At 34.0% G+C, this 22,589-nt stretch overlaps 1 protein-coding gene across 1 annotated transcript in view; it reads left to right on the forward strand.

Annotated features, from left to right (window-relative positions):
- The window catches only part of Mhcl (Myosin heavy chain-like), a 403,602-nt gene that overhangs the window by 105,415 nt on the left and 275,598 nt on the right, over positions 1 to 22,589 (forward strand). The window contains exon 4 of the mRNA XM_089645046.1: positions 5,150 to 5,266. Within this exon, the coding sequence (XP_089501172.1) occupies positions 5,150 to 5,266 (117 nt within the window). The remainder of the gene's footprint in view (positions 1 to 5,149; positions 5,267 to 22,589) is intronic.

Here is a 22,589-nt window from a genome sequence, read left to right on the forward strand (position 1 = left end):
ACTGGCAACATTAACCGCGTTTAACCTGAGGAAACACTTGATGCTATAATTTAAGTGTTGCCAGCTATTGGGAGCATTTTACCATTTGAGATCGCACGCACATGATCAGATTAGCAGTAATCATTATTTAAGCAATGAACGGTTGTTTCAGAGCCTTCAATTATTTTTACACTCTGGGTTTTCTTATAGTCGTAGGAAAAAACAATAACTTGATCAATGCAATGTAAGCTCCTATCTGATCAACAGTTATTTTATGATTCTGCGTATAAATCAGGGGTTTTCATTATCACTTTATTTATATTTTTAACTAAAAACCCTTTTTTGGGTTCTACTAAAAACTCTCGAATTTTTAGTTTAGGCCAGTCAAATTTACATCCGGCTTATTTAAAGGTCCCCTAGTAAGCGTTCAAAAAGAAGAAGAAGATAACTGAGGATGGTTTGAAAGGGAGATGTGTAAATACGAATGCTAGAGGGAGCGCGTAATATAAAAAACAACGATCATAATGAATAGACGTAAGCGACTGTTGTAAAAATATTAAAACACTAAACTTATATGAAATAGAGCAAAACTTTCTTGGCAAATGTCATTAGTCACATTTAAATAACACTGTAATTTTTTTATCCCTGCAATATGTTAAATAACGGAACCAAAATAAAATAAAAATCAGATGATTTCATTAACAACTTATGATTATAATTATTTCACAAAAAATGTCGAAGTTGCCTCTAAAATCATCTAAAATTGATTTTTTTAAAGGCCTATAATATCATAATTAAATCAATAGAATAGCACATATCAGTGCTAGATACTTCAACGATTACTTTTTTTGATATACAAAATAATTAATCAATTTGGTTGAGTATTTTGGCTACATTTGTCGGCAGAAAATAATTATTTAGAGCTGACCAAAACCTCATTATTTTAATTTAATTTTTTATTTTATAAATTTTTCAAGTACACAATTTTGGTGATTTTCTCAATAACTGCCCGTGCTCATGCCCGTATTATGGTAGTCGTACGTCGTACATGATTTATGTAAGAAAAACAAAATAATATTTTGTAGAACAAAAAATAAAACATATTGGAAAAATACATATGTTATGGTAAAACAAAAATTTAAATAAATATTAAACTGATTGATAAAAAGATATTTTAAAGAAAATAGAAAAAAAAATAAAAGTATGATTGAAATGCATGCAAAAGTATACTAGTTTTTTTCTTTAACACAGGTGCTACGTAATTATGTAGAAATTTACCTATTTACGGTCACATTGTTGCATTTTAATTTAGCGATATAAACAATTAATCATGAGTTTAAAAAAAAACTTTCTTTTTACTTTGCCAACCATTTAAATTGCCTTTTAACAAATTTTCTGCTTCTAAGTTAAGATATCTTTATAACCAAATTTTATACGTTTGTTTTTGAGTGTTTATGAAATAATTTTTTTTTGCTAATTAAAATTAAAAAAAAATAATAATTAGCTTTTCTTCGGTTGGCATCATCTGCTGCATACTTTTACCCATTAATCAGATGTCTTTGACGCGTTCACCGTGGACACAGAATCGGCTGCGCCAATGAGGCAATGGAAATGCTGTTTAAATTATTATACTCCACTCTGCAATTATACACTACAGACAGTTTTACCTGCAATACCTTCCATCGCTGGAAATTAGTTACTATTACACCTGACCATTTTGTTTACCAGACGAGACGAGATTGTTAAATGCTTATCAAAAGTTTTTGCTACAATTAATTGTTGAAAGTTAGCAGAAACTGTCAAGAACCCGAAACCAACTAATCAATATATTTTTAGCAGAAACTGTCAAGAACCCGAAACCAACTAATCAATATATTTTTAGCAGAAACTGTCGAGAACCCGAAACCAACTAATCAAAAAAAGTTAGTAGAAACTGTCAAGAACCCGAAACCAACTAATGAATATATTTTTAGCAGAAACTGTCAAGAACCCGAAACCAACTAATCAATATATTTTTAGCAGAAACTGCCGAGAACCCGAAACCAACTAATCAAAAAAAGTTAGCAGAAACTGTCAAGAACCCGAAACCAACTAATGAATATATTTTTAGCAGAAACTGTCAAGAACCCGAAACCAACTAATCAATATATTTTTAGCAGAAATTGTCGAGAACCCGAAACCAACTAATCAAAAAAAGTTAGCAGAAACGGTCACGAACCCGAAACCAACTAATGAATATATTTTTAGCAGAAACTGTCAAGAACCCGAAACCAACTAATCAATATATTTTTGTATGCTCGACAAAAGCTCATAACTGTCGACAAATCTATTTATCAATTGTTTTTTTTCTATACGTCATTTAGAAAGTCAGCTACTCACCGCAAATGTCGACTAAATCAGATAAACAAAAGATTATTGTCATTAAACTTGAACATTTTATTTTGTCAGACGAAATAGTAATACTTTTGTGATATTTTTTAATATACTAGTGCAGATCCGTGAAAAATCGCGGGATATATAACTGTGGGATTTTTGAAGCTGAAAACATTTGCCTCAAGATCATTATTACCTATCAAAAAATTATTAGAGACGATTCGAAATTTACCGTTCGATTTTACACCATTAGTAAACTTTAATTATCATTATTCAGATTTAGATCTGTCAAAATTGCAAACAAAAGAAATACAATTATAGTGTTTTATTTTTGGGGTATTATGCCGTGTTGCGCTACCTCCTTTTTTAGTACAGCATTACAGTGTCCATCATCAGGGCAGATGTGTGATGATGGACACTGTATGCTCTCCGAAATGTTAGCTAACTGAAGGTAACGCAGCACGGCATAATACCCCGAAAAGAAATCATTCATCAGGGCAGATGTGTGATGAGAGACATTTTATAGATGTCAGAAACGTTGGCTAACTGGAGGTAGCTCAACACGGCATAGTATCCCAAAAAGAAATCACTGTACTTCATCAGGGCAGATGTGTAATTATGGACACAGTAATGCTGTCCGAAACGTTGGCTGACTGGAGGTAGCTCAACACGGCATAATATCCCAAAAATAAACCACTATAATTCATCAGGGCAGACGTGTGATGATGGATAATGTAATGCTGTCCGAAACGTTGGCTAACTGGAGGTAGCGCAACACGGCATAATACCCCAAACATAAATCTCTATAATAATTTTGACCGTGAAAATCCCAAATCATATCCAAGAGAAATACAACACAAATATAAAATTATTATTTAAAAAAATTATTGAAATAAAATAATTTTGGAACCTACTTTATAGCTTGTCTAATGATAGTTACATTTTGTGAAAATTAAAAGTTCATTGAACTTGAATTACGCAGAATACGAAGCAATATTTCACATAACACATATACCGATAGCCGAAATTAGTATTTTGAATTATTTAACTGTTAAATTAAATAAATATTTTTTAATTAAACCAAAAAAACCAACCAATTATAGATTTCCTACCTGTTTTAAGAAATGAACAGAATTGACAAAACATAATTATATATAACAAAAATCATAATTTTATAATAAAATATGATAAGAAGACGTGATGTACATGATGGTGCTGCCACACGCAAAGCTCACATCAACAGATAATATAAAGCACAATAGCGCTCGCCATACAATCCCATACAGACCCGACACACGAAAAAAGATAACGCGCTATAAGTGTGGTTCTGAACTTCGCTAACCGAATTTATTTTACGTAACCGCTCCCGACGCGATATTTGAAAAGTTATGCGTCCCCCTCTCCGCCGTAAAAAGGAGAGGGGGTCATTTTAATTGCGGGGCTACCGACTAAGTTCCGTGTTCCCTTTGACAGCCATGACATAAGCAGCCTAATAATGCATTTCTTATTTATTATGTTAGCTCATATCGTCATGTGTGCTAGTAAATTTAGAAACATAAAAAAAACTTTATTTGCCAAACATACTTAACATATATTTAAAATATAAATATAATCAATATTTGAATTTGAAGTAAACAAATTTTCGCCCTTTCAAAATTAATCATATTTTTAACTCAGTATGTTTATATGGTAATATCATTCGGTTTTTTGATAAAGTTGGACGGCCTGATACCTACATAGAGAAGCTTCTAGTTTGTTCGTTTGTTGATTGCTCTCGTCAGCTCTCGTGCTCTCTTCTCGTTCCCTGCCCTGGTGTTGGTCCTTGCCGCCTTTGCCTTCGACATTTTTGGAAATCGACTTGAGCTTATTTTACAATAATTTATTATATTTCGACCAAAATATCATATAGTCAAAATATCTAAAAGTCGCAGCACGAGAGCATTTTATCATTTTTCCTCGTATTTAAAAAATCACAAAAAGAAAAAAAAAATTGTTAAAGCGGGGATCGAACCTCGGTTCTTCACGACGACAATCGGGCGCTCTGCCTCTAGACCGCGAAGCTAAGTTTGGAGAGTGACCTAAACTAGGTATATAATATTAGCTAGGCTCCTTTAGCGAAATGATCACGGTTTTTCGTGACGGTCATGAGTCGGTTTTACTCCGGTCCTCGAAAATGCATAACGCGTTTAGTATAAGAAGTTTCACTTCAATAATAATATTTTTTTATCTCGTCCATTGTATTTATTCTGACAAGGCTACCTTAGTTGAACACTTGTTCAGATATTTACACATTATGAAATGGTATTGCAGTCACATTTTTAATAGTATCTTGATAAAATAAGCCATACTCATTTTTCTACGTGTGCCTTTTATGTAATTTTCACAAATACACGACATGTGAAAAATTATCCAATATTTAAAAAAAATATTATTTATGCACAACGGTACTTTCTTCACGTTGTTTCCGAAACAAGTTTGCTTCACAGTCAAATGAAACACCCTGTAAAGATATGTATATTATCATATTTGACTAAGCCAAGCAAGTCAAGTCCTGTTTCAACTCGACCACTTTGCATTTTGTCAATTTAAACTAAAGTAAATTTGTTTGTGCGTTCCGGGTGTTTGCTGGCACACGAGCTACAAATCGGAAGAATCAACACTATGCAAAGTATGCTGTTCACAGAACTACTAGTATATATTATAGTTTTAATAATGGTGCACCATAAAGTTTTACACATTTATCTTCGCGTTGTGACGTTATACCTATTCAAAGAAAACTTATTTTAAATTTCTCCAGGTCCAACCCGTAGCCGAACTGAGCGAAGTGTGGAGACGCTGGGCCGAGCTGATCAGTGCTGAAGATGAATCACCACTGCAAGCATCGCAGACCCCGCACATCACAACTAATGGCCAGGTATGTGCCACATCTTCTTGGTACAATAGTTACCGTGTAAATTACACGAAAAAGTTAATAATCGTTCGTTTGCGATTAATCGTTCTTTTCAGATTAATCTGTAAATAGTCGTTCAGTTACGATTATTTCATTAATACCCTTTCGATAATGGCGATTAATTGATAAATAATCATTAATTTCAGATTAATCTGTAAATAATCGTTCGACAGCGATTATTGGCTTATCACCCTTTCAATAGCGATTAATCGGTAAATATTCGTCGTGTTACGATTATTTCATTAATACCTTTTCAATTGCGATTAATCGTTCTTTAAAGATTAATCTCTAAATGTTGTAAAATCGTTTGGATTACGATTATTCCGTTAAAATCCTTTCATTTGCGATTTCGGTAAATGATCGTTCTTTTCAAATTAATTTTTAAGTAATCGTTCAATTACGATAATTCGGTTAATACCCTTTCATTTAGGTACTATTAATTTATAAATTATCGTTCATTTGCGAATAACCCATAAATACACCTTTGCGATTAATCGATCAATATTCATCTGGTTTGATCTATAATCTAAGGTACAATATCTATGGTTATTATTTACGTTTCAAATTATTATTATTATGATGGATTTCGTAGAGTTCAAAATTAGCCCTGTTCATATTGCCATAGATTTTTTTTTAAATTTTCTTTGATCGTTTTCTTCGTTACCATTTGCTGTAAAAACACTGGGAGCTTTTAACTCCCAATAAGAACACCGCATTACTGGACATGAACGCATACTAAAAAGAAACATTGCTAGAGTAATTTCTCCTAGAACAAAATTTCGTGTTTATTAGAACTTGCTGAGAATTTTTTGTTATGGTAAATATCGAATAATGCCCACTGAAGATACAAGCTGTCAAAACGTTGATATTTTCGGCAGACCGAAATGCGTGTGATATCATGGGACTTACGCGACGGTAACTTATGCAGACTGCAGCACTGTCATTCGAATTTTATTGCATCTGACTTCATGTTCACTTCGTCATTTTTGGATTAAACGAAAAAATATTAGTCATAAACTCTTTAAATATAAAACATTTTCATCACAATAAGTCTGCCAGCTCTTTTAAAGAAAATGTATTTACCGTCCTAAGGGAATTTTATTGAATACGATGATGGGGACTTACGTCAGCGTAAGGTTTTTCGACTTCCTTCTTGGGAGATTTTTACGGTGCTAGAATTCAGCAATAATCCCTTCGTAAAACCTACCTATTCCCTCATTCCCCTAACGATGCAGGTGCGCCCCTTCCCAATCTCCTTCTCCCCCAACCCGCTCGTTAACCCACCCCCCGTCTAGTGTTTCGAAGGGTTGAAGGTGCTTGCAGATTTAGTGAAAAGGACTTTGGATCGATACCAGACGGCATTCTTTCGATGCCTATGAAATGGCGTTGTTCAATCCTAAATAAAAGCCCGGATTAATAATTACGCTCTCTAGTGGTGTCTTTTTTTACCTTTCGCATTACACTGGTATTAATGGGCCGTGTGTTCCTCCAATGACTTTTTTTTTTTGGTTTTAGGCATTACACCCTGAAAAGAGTTCCAATGACTTTGCTATTAAGGTTTAGCGTAACGACCGTTAAAATCTACGCGTTCACAGATGGCGTTAATTTATTTATTTAATAAAATGTACTTTTTGCAAGTAATGTTTTAAAATATTAAGACAAATTATTTGTTTGCGCCCGTACATACGCAATATCAATATGAATAAATGGTTTCCTCCGTATACAAAATCATTGTTTTCAAGAAAGGCTTACAAATGCAATATTGGATTGAATCACCGGTACAATATTGTATCTGTATGCCTTTCTTGAAAGAATGAAGTTTTTATATGGACAAAACTATTTATTCATATTCATAAAACGTATGTCCAGGCGCAAACAAATAATTTATCTTTATATTTTCAAGGATAACTTGCAAAAAGTGTATTTTAATAAATTAACAAAATTAGCGCCATCTATGAAAGAGCAGTTTATGAATTCTTTTAAGTTTGCCCTTAAATGTCGAGTTACTTTAAAAAACGGATTCCATCATACGCGAAAAGGAATAAAGAATAAGTAGTAAAATGACATTTTATTCTCTAAATTCGTGTGTGGGGTTAAAGTTACAGTGAAAATAGTGAAGAAATATAAAATCATTGAACAAGATAATATTTATAAATCTATACGAAACATGAAACAGAGCAAGACACATAAAATAAAAAATAAAAGTTATGCTAGTCGCTTTTATATCGGTACGTAAGGAAATTATATTCTGTAGTCTACAGGAATCTGTCAACATAATTTATTGTCGAAAGCACTTGGTCGCACCAACATCAATCATCGACATCGATTAGATATTACCTATATGATACGCGATAATGATCATAAATATTCCTTATATGATTGTCATCTTTCAAGACGGTTTCATATTATTATGGAAGTTAGTGAACTCTCCTGAAAATGACACAAATTGGAAAACCATATTATTATACACGGTGTCCGGAAACTCGTAGTACAAGCGGGAAACTGGAGAATCTACACCACATGGGGAACCCAAAAAAACATAAAGTGTTTTGATTTGAGCATTTTCAAAAAAAAAAAAAACAAAAAAAAATATTTTTCGGCTATTTTAGGGTTAAAGTTTTTTCTGGTGTTTAGGGTTGAATAACAGATGTTTTAACCCTGCAGAGCAGAAATATTTTATGATTACACCGGGTTAAATGAAGGGTGATTTAAAAATAATGCTTCAAATCCGAGTTTCTTCATTTGTTTTACTTTCAAATAGTTTTAATTAGTTGGGTACTTTGATCTTCAGTAATAATTTATAAGAATTTGTTTAAAAAAAAAAAAAAATCAACTTCAAACTCGATTTACTCGATAACGAAAGCTCAAAAAAAAAATATATATACTACAAAATCGACTCCAAATGTGATGTAGATTCACCAGTTTCCCGCTTGTACTACGAGTTTCCGGACACCCTGTATAGTGCAGTATGTAGTTTCGTGAAGTCGAATTGATAATTGCATGTTAGCTAAATAGCGCACGCCCTTGAAAAATCACGAAATCTGACTTTTCACGACATAACCAAGAAATTTAAACAAAAGAAATACACACTCCAAACATAAAATAAAAATGATTTTCCGGTAAAAATATTATATTGTAAGTAGGTGCTTTATCGCTTGTTGGAATTCTTAACACCTCATATATTGTGATTTCCAGTTTGAAAATGACAATTGAAATAAGTTTATCTTAAAATGTTATATTAACGAGTTTATTGAACCAGATTTACGATTAGTTATATCTATTTACTGTTCCCCTCAAACATCATCCATTACTATCAGTCTATCATTTGATACTTTCATTAATCTATTCCAATACCCTTCGGCCTAGTGCCTAAGTTCCTAGTTCCTACCCTTAACGAGCAACTTTTTACGGCAATTTCTTGTCAGCAATATTTACCGGCACACTTACCGCTCTGCTAACGAGTTTTATTTGATTTTGGAAAACCAACAGTTATTGTGTTTTACATAGTGGAAAATGTATAATTATTAAACCAATAAAAGGTTTTCAATGATGTATCTTAATTGTTTATTCATTCAAATACACAAGACAAAAGAGTTACACTCGCCTATGGGGTTGGGATGGTGGGAGCGAGAAAACGGGAAGGATATAGTCTGTGTTGAGTAATACATATTGTGTGAACAAAGATATTAGAAGAACTCTAATATCTTTGTGTGTGAATGTTATTTATTGATTTTGATTGAGATGATAAATGCCGTATTGAATAAGTCGAATTCACCGTATGAAGCGCGGTGAATGTGTTTTGTTTTGAGTTAGTATTGCATGGAGGGACGTTTTAATATGTGATTTTGTCTGGTTTGTCTGATGGGCACTCTTAATTGGATTTGTGGAAAGGTTTACTGTCATCAGAAAGGTTAAAATATATCCTCGCAATTTACAGAACTTCCTAATCCGTAAATCGGTGTTCAGTTGTTGCTGTGGAGATGTTGATTAAAACTCTCGAATGTACTGACAATGAATTTATTACGAGAATAATTATTACAGATAACTCGTACGGGACTCGCGGTGTAACGACGGGGGCAGTAGTCAACCGCGGGGTTAGGACGCTAGATACAGAATGAATTTATTAGTCACTGTTATCCGCTACTGGTTTAGCAGTGATACCAGTGGTATAAAAATGTTTTCAAATTAAAGCAGTCCTTCTACATATTTTTTGAAATATTTCCGGCCATTCTATCATAGAGGTGACTATTTTTTGTAAAATATTTTCGATTGAATATATCGTGGCTAAAAAGATGTGTCTGATTTACCGAATATATATAGGTAATCAAATTTTACGATGACGAATATAATTTCCTAATAAATCGCATGATTTATGATGGAAACCAGGTAGCGACTTGAGACCATCTTGTATATAGATAAAACCCTCTTCCTTTAGCAATTAATCACCCCCTCCCCAGGCAGTATGCCCCTGTCGTTTCCACACTCCGTGGCATGGCACTTATAGTCAGCCGCGAGGAAGCAAGGACTATGTGGATCGATGCCGGCAGCCTGAAATTTCAGCAGGGGAGTGTTTCAGTACTTGTACATTGTACATGTACTACAGTGTACACCCTGCCGGAAGTTTTAGGTTAGCGGGAAACCTGAAAGTTCCGTCGGGGGGTGACTTGCAAATGTTGTGTTACTGCGTTTAACGGTGCGTGGATTACGATACAACATGAAATTAGGTTTGTACCATATTGAGCCAAATGGCAGCTGGAGCGGCTTTACTTTTGGCGCATTTAAAAAAAATATCATTGTATTCGGGCATTTTCGCCAAAGTTTGTACATAACTTCGACCTAACCTTTTTATTGAAATTATTTAACTCTAAATTCGATTGTTGTGAACTCCTGCATTTAATAAATCTACACACACGTACACGAACAACTAGGCAAATATCAACATTTTGCATCGCATTCCAAATTCCAACTATAGTTTTCATTCTCTAATACAACATTTACAGTCTCGGTAACAAATACTTATACAATATAAATGTATTTGACAATAATTTGAACTTGGCAAACATTAAACGGAGTATGTGCGAACTATTTCTACCTACTTTGTATTACAAAGTTTGTAAACTATTGTTATCAACTAATTTTATACCTTATTATTATTATTATCATTGATTTGGAGGATTTTTGCAGATTTTCTATTTTTTGTCTCACTTATTTGTACTCTATTATACCTATATTTTTAAAACTCTTATATTTTATGTAACCTATATTATATGTAATCTGTGTAACTAAAAAATAAAGATGTACATTATTATATGTAAAAGCCCTATGGGCGTTTAAATAAAATAATGATAAAAAATAAATTTATATATACATTTTATTCCTTTACTTTTACCTTTAATTTATAAGTTTCCACCAATGCGGTTTCAGAATGGATGTAACGGATTCTATATCAGAAATGTTAAACGTGGTTTTTTTCAGTGTTAGACCAAATGTTTATTTTCCAAAAAATGTAAGTTATGTTCTTTAAGACGCTAACTGGGCAACCCAGAACAGTGGGAATTCAACACACTTCAAAACACTCTTGAAAATATAAAATCATGAGAAGTGATGAAAAAAACTAGGTTACGTTAGGTTAAGTTTATAAGCTTTTTTTCATCACACGACTTTACGTCACTTTTCAAGTGTGTTGAATTGCCACTGTCCTGAGTTGCCATGGAACCTTTCCAAACTTCCTCTACCTCATCTCCCTCCCTACGCACTCTCTTCAACCTCACAACATACCTAGGTTTAAATTCTAGGTTTTGCAATGCGTAACACAAGGACATTTCAAAACATTGAGTCAATTAAATTACTCTACTGCTCTCTTGTGAGATCGCACCTAGAATATGCATCTCCTGAATGGTCTCAGATTTATACCTGTAACTTACACCGCTTGAAGAAAGTACAAAGAAAATTTCTTCGATACGTTCAATTCAAATTGAGACAGCCTGTAATTGATATCTGCTACAATACATTAATGTCTGGTCTAAATCTACCATTTCTTTCTACCCGGCGAACTATTAATGACATTCTTATACTTTTTAAATTACTGAACAATCTCATAGACTGCCCTCAAATGTTAAGTGTTATAAATTTTCGTGTCCCTGTTAAATCAACTCGACTCCATCACCTTTTTCACAGTGACAATCATAGTACTAACTATTTGTATCATTCACCGTTGGCGCGTTTTCACCGCACTGCCAACACGTATACAGACCTTTTTGATATTTTTAAAACCTCACTGTCTTGCATCAAGGCAAAAATACTTGGTTGTGAATGTAACTGATATGTTTGTGAAATGTTAAATGTCTGTTTGTACTGCATCATACTGACATGTTCTTCTTTATGTGTAACATATGTATGGTGTTCTTATACATATACATTCCACATATATACATATATGTGAAATGTATATGTATAGTATCTATATAAACTGCTTGCTTCAGATTATAGTGTTGGCGTTAGCCTGGATATATTATTTTAAAATGAAAAATGTTATTTTTAATTGTCAAGTCTCTGACAGCCCTGAATTGTTGAAGCTACTTTGCCATACCCTCCGGCCATAGTGTCCAAGTGGAGATAAATTTGATTGTAACAATAAACTCACTACTATTTGCGCTATTATAATATTTTGCTAGATTATATCTGTTGACAAGTCACCTTTTCTGTATATTTTATCCTGTTTAAATGCAGTGTTTTCTATTATTGTAGCATTCTATGCTTTAAGAAAATTTCAGCTGTATCACATTCAATGTCGTTTTGTATACATTTTTGGGTGTTCTTAAATGTAATACTAATATTCGCCTATGTACCACTGTGTACTTATAATCTCATGTATCACATTATTGTAAAAGCCTTTTATGGCGTTTAATAAATAAATAAATACCCCCCATTGAGGATGCAATAGTCACACTGGCCTAATCATTTTTATTATTATTAAATAATTTCAAATTGCGCTTAACCGCGTTCGGTAATACGGTGAATATGACTTTTAACTAACCGATTATAATGGGTAAATTTTATTTGGGAAAAATTTAGCTAGACCTCGAAAATAACACTTCTATTTTAATATGCTTCGTCGTCAGTCACCCTTCCGTGTCCTTTACCGCGCTTTACACCCGCTCAGGCATGCGATATTATCAACTTAATTAAAAAATATATATTCCGCTAGAAAAACCATCAAAGTCCCCTATTTTCGGCAATTTGGCCAAATTGGCTCAAATGTTGCCAGCGTGTAATTTAAAAAATAATATTCACGCTCGATAAACTTTACCACCCTTTACAACTAAACACCCTCCACGTGTAAACGGTTTAAAAAAAGAATATAAAGTACCTACCTTGTGACCTGAGATATAAGTTGACCTTTGGTTGTCGACCTTAACCTTGAGTATCCTTGACTTGACCTTGGCTGCAACCTCGAACCACCTCGTGGTCGATATTAATAAATTTGTCTGGACGATATCACAAGAATAAAATGATTTCGTTTTGTTATCATTTTTAAATAGAAATGACATACTACAAGATATCTTATTATTTGGATAGTTGTGTATAATTTTGGTTTGGAAAGTAATAATATCTATGAATGTAGTGGTAGGTACTCTCAGTATCGCCCTTGTTAACGATAACGATTCCGTTTCGAAACATTGCTTGAAATGGCTTTAGCCATGTTTGGTGATCAGATTTAATACTTAGGTAATTAGCGATCTTACTCTTTCCCATCTACTTCCTTTCCTCACTCCCTTCACCTTCACGACATACGACATAGTCCCTCTGGTTCCGGACTGTTGGGACTCTTGTGCAGTATTCACTAAAAAGTTAGATCAAAAGCTGACACGGGCCGATATTCAATTCAAAATGACGCTAATAGTCAATAATTTGATCTTCAACTAAATTTGACGATGTTTGGTACATTTCGATTTAATACTACTTAAGAATTGAAATTAAATTATTTTTTTTAAATATTACCTACAAAATTACGTTGCATTATATTTATTTATTTATAAGTACATGTTACATGATTAATACATTTATTTAGAGAAGATACATTAGAGCACCATAATAGGCAGCTGCCTGTTTCATGGTGCCCAATGGAGGAAGGGTTAGTTTGAATTTAAGTCTATTGTAAACATATTTTGGTAGAATTATAAATTTTTTTTGAAAATTGATAAAAAAATGTTTTAAATAACTCACAAAAATTGCCAAAGTTTTCTATAAAATAAATACAAATATATAAAGTAGTACACATATGTACATACTTACATACACATGCACACGCAAGTATATATAACGGGTTTTCCAATAAGAGGTGTTATTTTGATATTCAATCGTAAAAGATCAATGGTTTTGTTGCTTGTGTGGCACGTAGCGCCATCTTGTTGAAAGTAAACGTTGTCCAGATCAATACCATCCAATTCCGGCCATAAAAAATCATTAATCATCTCTCGATAGCGCAATCCATTCACCGTAACTGTTGCTCCAGCCTCATTTTCGAAAAAGTAAGGTCCAATGACTCCGCCGGACCATAAACTGCACCAAACTAATTTTAATGCGTTGTTGAAGCGTGTATCGTTTCATTTTTATTAATGGCGTAGTTTCTACTTGTTAAATGTCAAAAAATGACAGCTTCAAAAGTAACATCTACCGAAATAGCGGGCTATTCAAAATAACACCTCTTATTGGAAAACCCTGTACATACATATATGCTTATATGCATAAACAAATACATACATATACACAACATACATATACTTACATACATGTAACTTATTCCTCACCCATGAAAACAATAATACACCTCTATCTGAGTACGAGAAGCAGGTTACCGAGACTATCCCACTCAATCATCATTACATTTGAGATTATCCTCAGAGTAATTATTCCTTCTAGACACCCAATGTGAGAATTTTTAGACTATTTCTCCCGTTGAGCAGTAAAAATAAAGTTATCAAAATTGCCAATCAAGTTATCAATTATCATTTTTTAAAGTGGGCCCCTGTGGTCTAACGACAAAGCATTATAATGAATTACACCTGTATCATCAACTTGTTATTTATCCCCTACGAATTCTGACATACCAAACAATTACACATTCTGTGATGGCGTCGTCAATCGTCATACAAATGTGTGCAAATATTTACATTGTTCAAACAAGCAGGTACTTGACGTTATTCCATTATGTTCATATTAATATGCGGCCCGCATTCAATTGTTAACTCATTTAACCATCATTCCGTGTCTGAATTTTGTATGGTTGACCTTAGCAGCATTTTTTATGTCACTGCCACCGCTGAACAGATATTATTTCTAGAATATCAATCTATGCCCACGTTTTAACTATGTAACTTAACGTAACCTGCTGAACAGATATTTCTAGAATATGCCCATGTTGTAACTATGTAACTTAACCTAACGTGCTGAACAGATATTTCTAGAATATGCCCATGTTGTAACTGTGTAACTTAACCTAACATGCTGAACGAATAATTCTAGAATATCAATCTATGCCCATGTTTTAACTATGTTACTTAACCTACCTGCTGAGCAGATATTTCTAGAATATGCCCATGTTGTAACCATGTAACTTAACCTAACCTGCTGAACATATATTTCTAGAATGTCAATCTATGCCCATGTTGTAACTATATTACTTAACCTACCTGCTGAGCAGATATTTCTAGAATATGCCCATGTTGTAACCATGTAACTTAACCTAACCTGCTGAACAGATATTTCTAGAATATGCCCATGTTGTAACTATGTAACTTAACCTAACCTGCTGAACAGATATTTCTAGAATATGACCATGTTGCAACTATGTAATTTAACCTAACCTGCTGAACAGATATTTCTAGAATGTCAATCTATGCCCATGTTGTAACTATGTAACCTAACCTAAACTAACCAAACCAAAACATTTTTAACGCGCTCTTCACCAAACAGACGTGTTGTCGTTTTGTAATCCTCGAGATGCCGAGGCTTTGTTTGTAACGATGTATGTATTTGCATTATCTCGGCACTTAAGTGAAATACGGAGTCGAATTAAAGAATTTAAACAAAAAAAAATTTAATACCTTAATGCGTATAGTATTAATAATAATAATAATATTTGGATGATTTGTATAGCGCCGTTTTTGTGCAAAATCACATCAAGGGCGCTATACAAATATATAATACATTTCTACAATGATCTTGTGTTATTACTAACTATATATGGAGATAATAACCTCAAATTGTAGTATTTAGTCATTGAAGACAATATTAACGACTCTCAAACGAAACATTTGAAACGGAAAAATCAGAAATAGATTCAGTCACAATTAGGAATTGAACCCAAGACCTCAGACTTCTCAGACAGAGAAGGAGATAGGATGGAATTAGCTTAGTGGCAGAGCAAAGCCCCGGCAAGGCTGAGGTCATGGCCAGTCCTGGGTTCAATTCCTATATGCGACAGTCGTTAATATTGTTTTCAATGATTAACTATATAAAATCTAGTTTTTTAACACTATCAAGGTGGTATACAGTAGTGAGACTAGAAAAAGAAGTGAGAAGTAAGGCAAGAAGTGAATGGTAGAATAAGTCGGAGACTCTAATGAATCGAATCAAAATCGATATTAAGTTTTTTTTAACGATAACAATGTGGTTTACAGTACTGAATGCTACACAAATGGTAGAAAAGGGGACACCCGAGGATGTTTGACGCATTATCTCTGACGCATTAGCGCTGAAATGAGATACGTAGTCGAATTGGATTGAAACAGGATTTCAGCTAGTACCTGTATTTATTTATTTATTTATTTATAGAGCGGAGACGGTTTACATATAGTTACTGTGAGCACTTAGGCCATATGCCAATTATGCTATCTCCCATTTTACCTCATTCCTTTACGAGTAACCCGGTCCCTTTTATAAAGTTCACCAGGGTTGTCATTGGATATGTGGCTATGTCTTCTGTTTCCACAATGTGTCTTCCCAGGTCTCATCTCTCCTCTCCAATCCCCCTTGGTTCCCTGAAGGCCCCATATGGGAAGAGATAATGTTTTCTCCTCTCCACTCCTACTTGGTTCCCCGAAGGCCCCATGGGGGAAGATTCCACTCCCCGTTGGTTCCTTGAAGGCCGCACGACGAAAGAGTCCACTCCCTCTTGTTTCCCTGAGGGCCCCACGAGGGAAGAGGGCCTCATCTCTCCTCTCCAAACTGTATTTTAAAAAATTATTGTAGTTACAGCATTTAGTTATTAACAGCAGTGTAGTATTTAATCACCCCAATGTATAAAAATAATATATTCATTAACCGATATCAAAGAAAACTACCTTTAATAAGACCTTTCAAGAAAGATATTCGGTTATTGAATAAGTTTAATCTCTTTTCACCCGAAGTTATGGAAATTTCCCCTACTTTTGGGCACACCACGGACCACGCACATTCACAAGTCATTTCTATCGGTTTATCTCTTCAGTGGAAGTAGGTACCTACCACACATTGGAGTGATTCGAGGAAAACATATTATGTATTTTAAATGCAGACAAAACACGTTTAAAAACATAGCGGTAATTAATGTAGCGTTAACTTCGTTAAGTCGATGGAAAAAAAAAAAAAAACTAATAATCATTTAAAGCCTTGGCTAAAGAATGGGTTGTTGACTTGTCACAGACAGTATTTTATTTATGACTACCCCCCTACGCGTTGTTGTGGCTCAGTTTGTCTGAGATAGAGAAACAATAGCGCGTTTTGCTTTTACGTTCAACAGAAGACACTGTTTTTCAAAAAAGCATGTTTTCATCTGTCACAGGTGACATCTATATATAATATTGGTATATAAAAACACAAGCGTATTTTAATTCAACGTTGTGTCAAAATTTGAAAGCAATCGGTAAATAAATTTCGGAGATTTATGATTTTGTTCAAACGAACGTTTACATTTTTATTTATATAGATTGGTTTTTTCGATATCAGATGTGGGCAGTAATTTTCTTTTTTTCAATTGCTGTCAAGTTTAATTTGCAGAATTCCATGTTAATTTTATGTTTTGTATGTATGGTTCTTTGACTTGCCATGACATCGAGTGCCAGATTGTATTTTTATTATCGCTTTGATGAAAGATCACCATTGCTGTTGTTGACGCAACTATCTTCCTTTAACATTGTCCTTGAAATTTTCCCATCCTATTACCTACAAGTACCTGTCATTATCCGACTGTACCCACGTTTGTGTGACATTTACAACAATAAACTTAACTGTCAAATCAGTTTATTGATGAAGCCGGTTTGAGGAACATCTCTTTATGATCAGTGCTTTTATTGATATCAACTCGGGGTAGAATACCTACTGTGCAGTGAATATATTCGGTTCCCATCAGTGTGTTTCTTACCCAAACCCAGATGTTGTGGAAGTTGCGTGTGAAATAAATCATCTCCTGTGAGTGAAACCAACCAGCAACATCGTTGACGAACATCAAAGGGGTAAGTCGGATTCCTTCCTTACTCCCTGTTCACCATCTCTAACCATGGTGGTGTCAACTTCAAGTTCACAATTAATTTTACAGTCCATTCTTGATTCGCCTTGCGATTACACCTGTCGTTAAAATAGGGCAAATGCAAAACGGTCGAGTTAAAACAGGACTTAACTACGCCCCGTGAAAAAAAGGTTATGAAACTACGTTTTATTTCCAAGTTTCTTCGTAATAATTTTACTATTGTATAACAAAAACCCATAAAGATATCATTTGTTGCACGCACACATAACATTATCTGCAGAGTGCTCACGATATTTTTATTCCGTGACTAGTTCGCGAAGAATTCTGCAGGAATGCTTTGACACCAACTGAACACACGAGCGGCCGACACGGCACACGAGCTCCAGTCCACAGGTGGCCTACTTGCAAACATTCAAATAATGTGACCGATTGGCCATCATCATTATCTCTTGCCGAGTTTCTCAATCTTGTTACTAGATCACTGCTCAATTTAAAAAAAAATATTTTTCTTCAGCATCTTCGTAATTCGCCGTTGGAAAACCGTTCCTGCACAAGAATTTATTCCTGCCGAAAAACCGATTGTGCGCTTGTGGCGTTGGAATTTCGCCCTAGTTGGAATTTTTTGATATGCGATTTAAACCTTTATGTCATGAGAAAGTGCATATATTTTTTAACAGAATCGCCTGCGCTTGAAACACTTAATAGTTCATTTTTGATTTCACGCAACTAGCCCCAAGGAAAGGATCCAGTGTTCCAAACGAACATAAAAAACCTTAATTCCATAAAAAACTGTTATTTTTTGTCACGTTTTATACATTTAAATTAGCGCAGATGAGTGAAAAGTCACGGGATATTAGTAAATAACGTTTTTTCGAAAGTGAAAAAAGTGCAGAACCTTGAAAATTCACGAAATCTGACTACTTGTCAAAATTAACCCTAAAAAATGTAAACAAAAGAAATGCACATTTCAAATATAGAATTAATATAATTTTCTGGTAAAAAAATATTGCATAATACTTTATATCTTGTCTGAATTCTTGACACGTCATTTACAATTTTCTGTTGATTTTATAGGTACGTACTTTATCTCTTGTCTGAATTCTCGACACAATTAGTTCTAATTTTGAAAAAAAACACTTAAATTCAAACTTACCCTTCATTATTATTGCACTTACCCCCTTATTATCCTTCAATATCCCCTGTTTTATCCGGGCACCCACTTTGGGAATCACTGGTTGTTCCGTGGATGTATGCGGTTCGAAACTATGATCCATCAGGGCCTCTTTTACCGCTATTCAAATGCGTGATTCGCAAATCGTATAATAGCGTAGCCATTATACGCGAAAAGAAAGAGAATCTATGTCACGACTTTGAATTCCGCTTTTTGTGTGGAGTGGTATTAACTATTCGCCACGTATAAACGTACTTTTATACACTAAGAAGGACGGTTTGCTTCAAATAATTTGAACAATTCATCAAAATTCAATGTTAAAATTCAAGGTCTATAGAAGTTCTATTCAAATTCTTTTATTATTTAATCATGAGCCAGTTGTTTCGCGGTACATGAATAGTAATAGAACTTGAATGTAAACCTTGAAATTTGATTATGGGTAGCAGAAGTTGGGGATGCCCGAGGAAGACATGGCACGATCAAGTGAATCAGACACTTGAGTCGGGCCATGTCAATAGTCAGAATTATAGAAGAGTATGTATGAGACGATGTATGATTTTTTTTAAATTTTTTTTTTTATTTTTTTTATTTTTTTTTATTAATACCCCAAACTAGGCAAATGCCCGTATTATGGTGGTAATAAATAAGAAAATATAAAAAAACATATGAAATAAAATTTAAACACAATTATACAATTTTGTCCATATATCGTTATACAAATGGTAAAACAAAAACAAAAACAAATGTGAATGAGGCAAGAAGTGTGGGTCAAGACCGAGTTGTTTGGCGGTCTTTCCTGTCTGCCTACCCCTGCGGAGAAACGGCGTGATTTATTTATTTATTTATGTCTATTCTTCAATACACATTTTACAAATGATTACAATTTATATTGTAGTATAGAGAAAAAAGTACAGAAAAAAGGGATAAAAAATAGAGAACATAGGTTGTAAAACTGTGTGTGGGTGATATTGTATGTTACGTGAACACCTCACTAGGAGAACCTGTGCTGAGGTGTTAACGTGTTTGTGATTAAGGGTGACAGGTATTTATGTGTTTTGGTAGAAAGTAATTATTATTAATTTTTTTTCACGGACATATATTGAAACATGAAAACATTATGTGATGGTTAGTTAGTTAGAGATTTGATTATTTGTTTTTAAAATTGAAACACTTTTATGGTTATTTCAACAATCCGGTTCCTGCCTAAATTGCCCTCTCCCTTATTTTTATTTTATTTCCTAAAGGTCTTCGAAAAAAAGCAAGCAAGAAAATTGGAAAAATTGAAGGCCAAAAAGCAAGTGAGATGATAATTTGCTGATAGATTTCGTGATTTTAAAGTTTACGGTATTCATTCGAAAGTCTAATGTCTAATCTATATATAAAAAATATACTTAATCTATCTTGCCCTATATTCTATCTATTTATATAAATGAGAGTGTATTTGCCCTGTGGTGTGATTGGGGGGCGGGCGGGCGGGCGGGCGGAGGCGTGGTGGATACCGGACGGGATTGATTTTATTTTTAAATATACTTTTTTTTCCGATTTTGATGAAATTTTGCACACTTGACTATCAAATCTAGAGAAAAGTCACTATCTCCAGAAGATTTCGAAAATTCACTTACTTCCTTTTCCCACCCCTTAAAGCAATTTTTTGATACTTCTTGATGAAATTTTGCACACTTGACGCTTGAAAAATATGAGGTAAATTACCGTCTACATCTGATTTCGAAAAACTTTCTGTAAACTCCGAGCAACGCCGGGGATTTCAGCTAATTTATTTGTATTATAAAGAAAATTGACAAAAATTGTTTTTGAAAGGCAAATATTTTCAGCTTTTCAAATCCTATCCAATTATAATACCCCGTGATTTTCCATGGGTCTGCGCTAGTCTAATTACCAATTAGACTAATTACATATACTAATTGATCATTTTGCTGATTCATATTCTGAAATTCTTCCACTGGTCAATATCTATTAAAGTTGTTTGCCAGGCCCTCTATAAGCAGTCGTGCTCCCCCCCTCGGCGTGCCCGGATTATTTCTGGACGACATTTCCTACCGGCGTTTGATACACGGGATCAATAATAATAATAATAACACGCCGTGCCCGTGGCGTGGTGTGGCGTGGCGTCGCGTGGCGTGCAGTTCTCGATGAGATTAAAGCCGCCGCGATTGCTCAATATGCCATCGGCAGTCTGAAAGGCGCGCTACGCAGTCTAGATACTATAAGAGCAATAAAATAATGAATGATAATATAAAAGTTACTATTTTAAATTGCCGAGCCGTCTGCGACTCGTGAATGATCTGGCGAGTGGTATATTTCAATTGATTAACATATTTATTTAAAGATAGATTGCAACGTTACCTGTGGCGTTTTGAGTTGCCTATTTTTCTGATTTAGAGTTTAAAGGTTGCGGTTTTGTGTGATTTTTTTCGAGGTGTTCAAATAAAAGATAGCGCCGAGGGCAAACTTCCGTTTTACTTGGGTTTTCAATATTTCATCAATCTCGGAATAAAACAGTAGATTTGTATAAAAATCAAACAAATTGCGCTTACATTGCCTTCCTTTCGATAGTATCTAAAAGAAAGCGCCGAGGGCAAATTTCCGTTTTATTTCACTGGTTCACATGCCCTGACATTTGGCAGGAAATGATCGTACTATTAGCATATTATTAGGGAATATTAATTTCATATGGTTTCAGATTCGCTATTGTAATGCGGCCAAAATATTTAAAAATCGTAAATTGGAGTGAATATATGGAAAAGCTGGAAATGTGAATTTCATCTATTGTTGATTTTGTGACGATACACCGATTATATTCGGCATAATATATATCAAACATAATTATTTTAGTCTTTTCATTACCAGAGGTCGTAATCCATAGTTTTCTTCTTAGCTCGCACGGTCGGCAGTAAATAAAGCCTGCGACAGATGGCGCTATAAGCGCGCGATATTTTCGTGGCTTGGCCTATTTCAGAATATGTGTATAGCGTAAGGTATCGCCTACCTAATGCTTTGGGCTTTCCCGTGGCTAGTTACCTCATTCCTCTCACCCCGAAATATTATGCGAATCTTCGTCAAAGTCGCCCTAATAGATTTGTTATAAATTAGGGAACGATAGCCGGAGCTTATAATTTTCTCAAGTTATCTCTTCAGATACTTAACAGTAATATTTTTTTTAAATAATAATTTTATTAAATATTTTTAATAATATACATGACGTGCTGAAACTCGTTGTATAAGCGGGAAACTGGCGAATCTACATCACACAGAGAACCCAATAAAAAGACCCTTTTTTCTATCCAAGTATTCAGAGTTTTTTTATTTATTTTACCATTATTTGTGTGTTTCATAGATTAAAACTAAGTGTTTGATTATTATTATTTAATTAAAAATAGTGCTAAAATACTTAACACACAACAATAATTACTATTCAAGAAGTTTTTTTGCTGACAGATATCACAAAGTATTATGTAATAATAATGATAAATTATTAATTAATCAGATTAAAAGAATTTGGTATTCTCAGACTATAAAAATGTTACCGTTTGTTATTTCGGCTACTGGCATTATACCTAGCTCTCTCATTCAAAATTTAGGCGTATTAG

Source organism: Hesperophylax consimilis, chromosome 22, assembly GCF_061612785.1.
Source record: "Hesperophylax consimilis isolate HC1 chromosome 22, BYU_Hcon_1.0, whole genome shotgun sequence".
In the NCBI taxonomy this organism is placed as follows: Eukaryota; Metazoa; Arthropoda; class Insecta; order Trichoptera; family Limnephilidae; genus Hesperophylax; species Hesperophylax consimilis.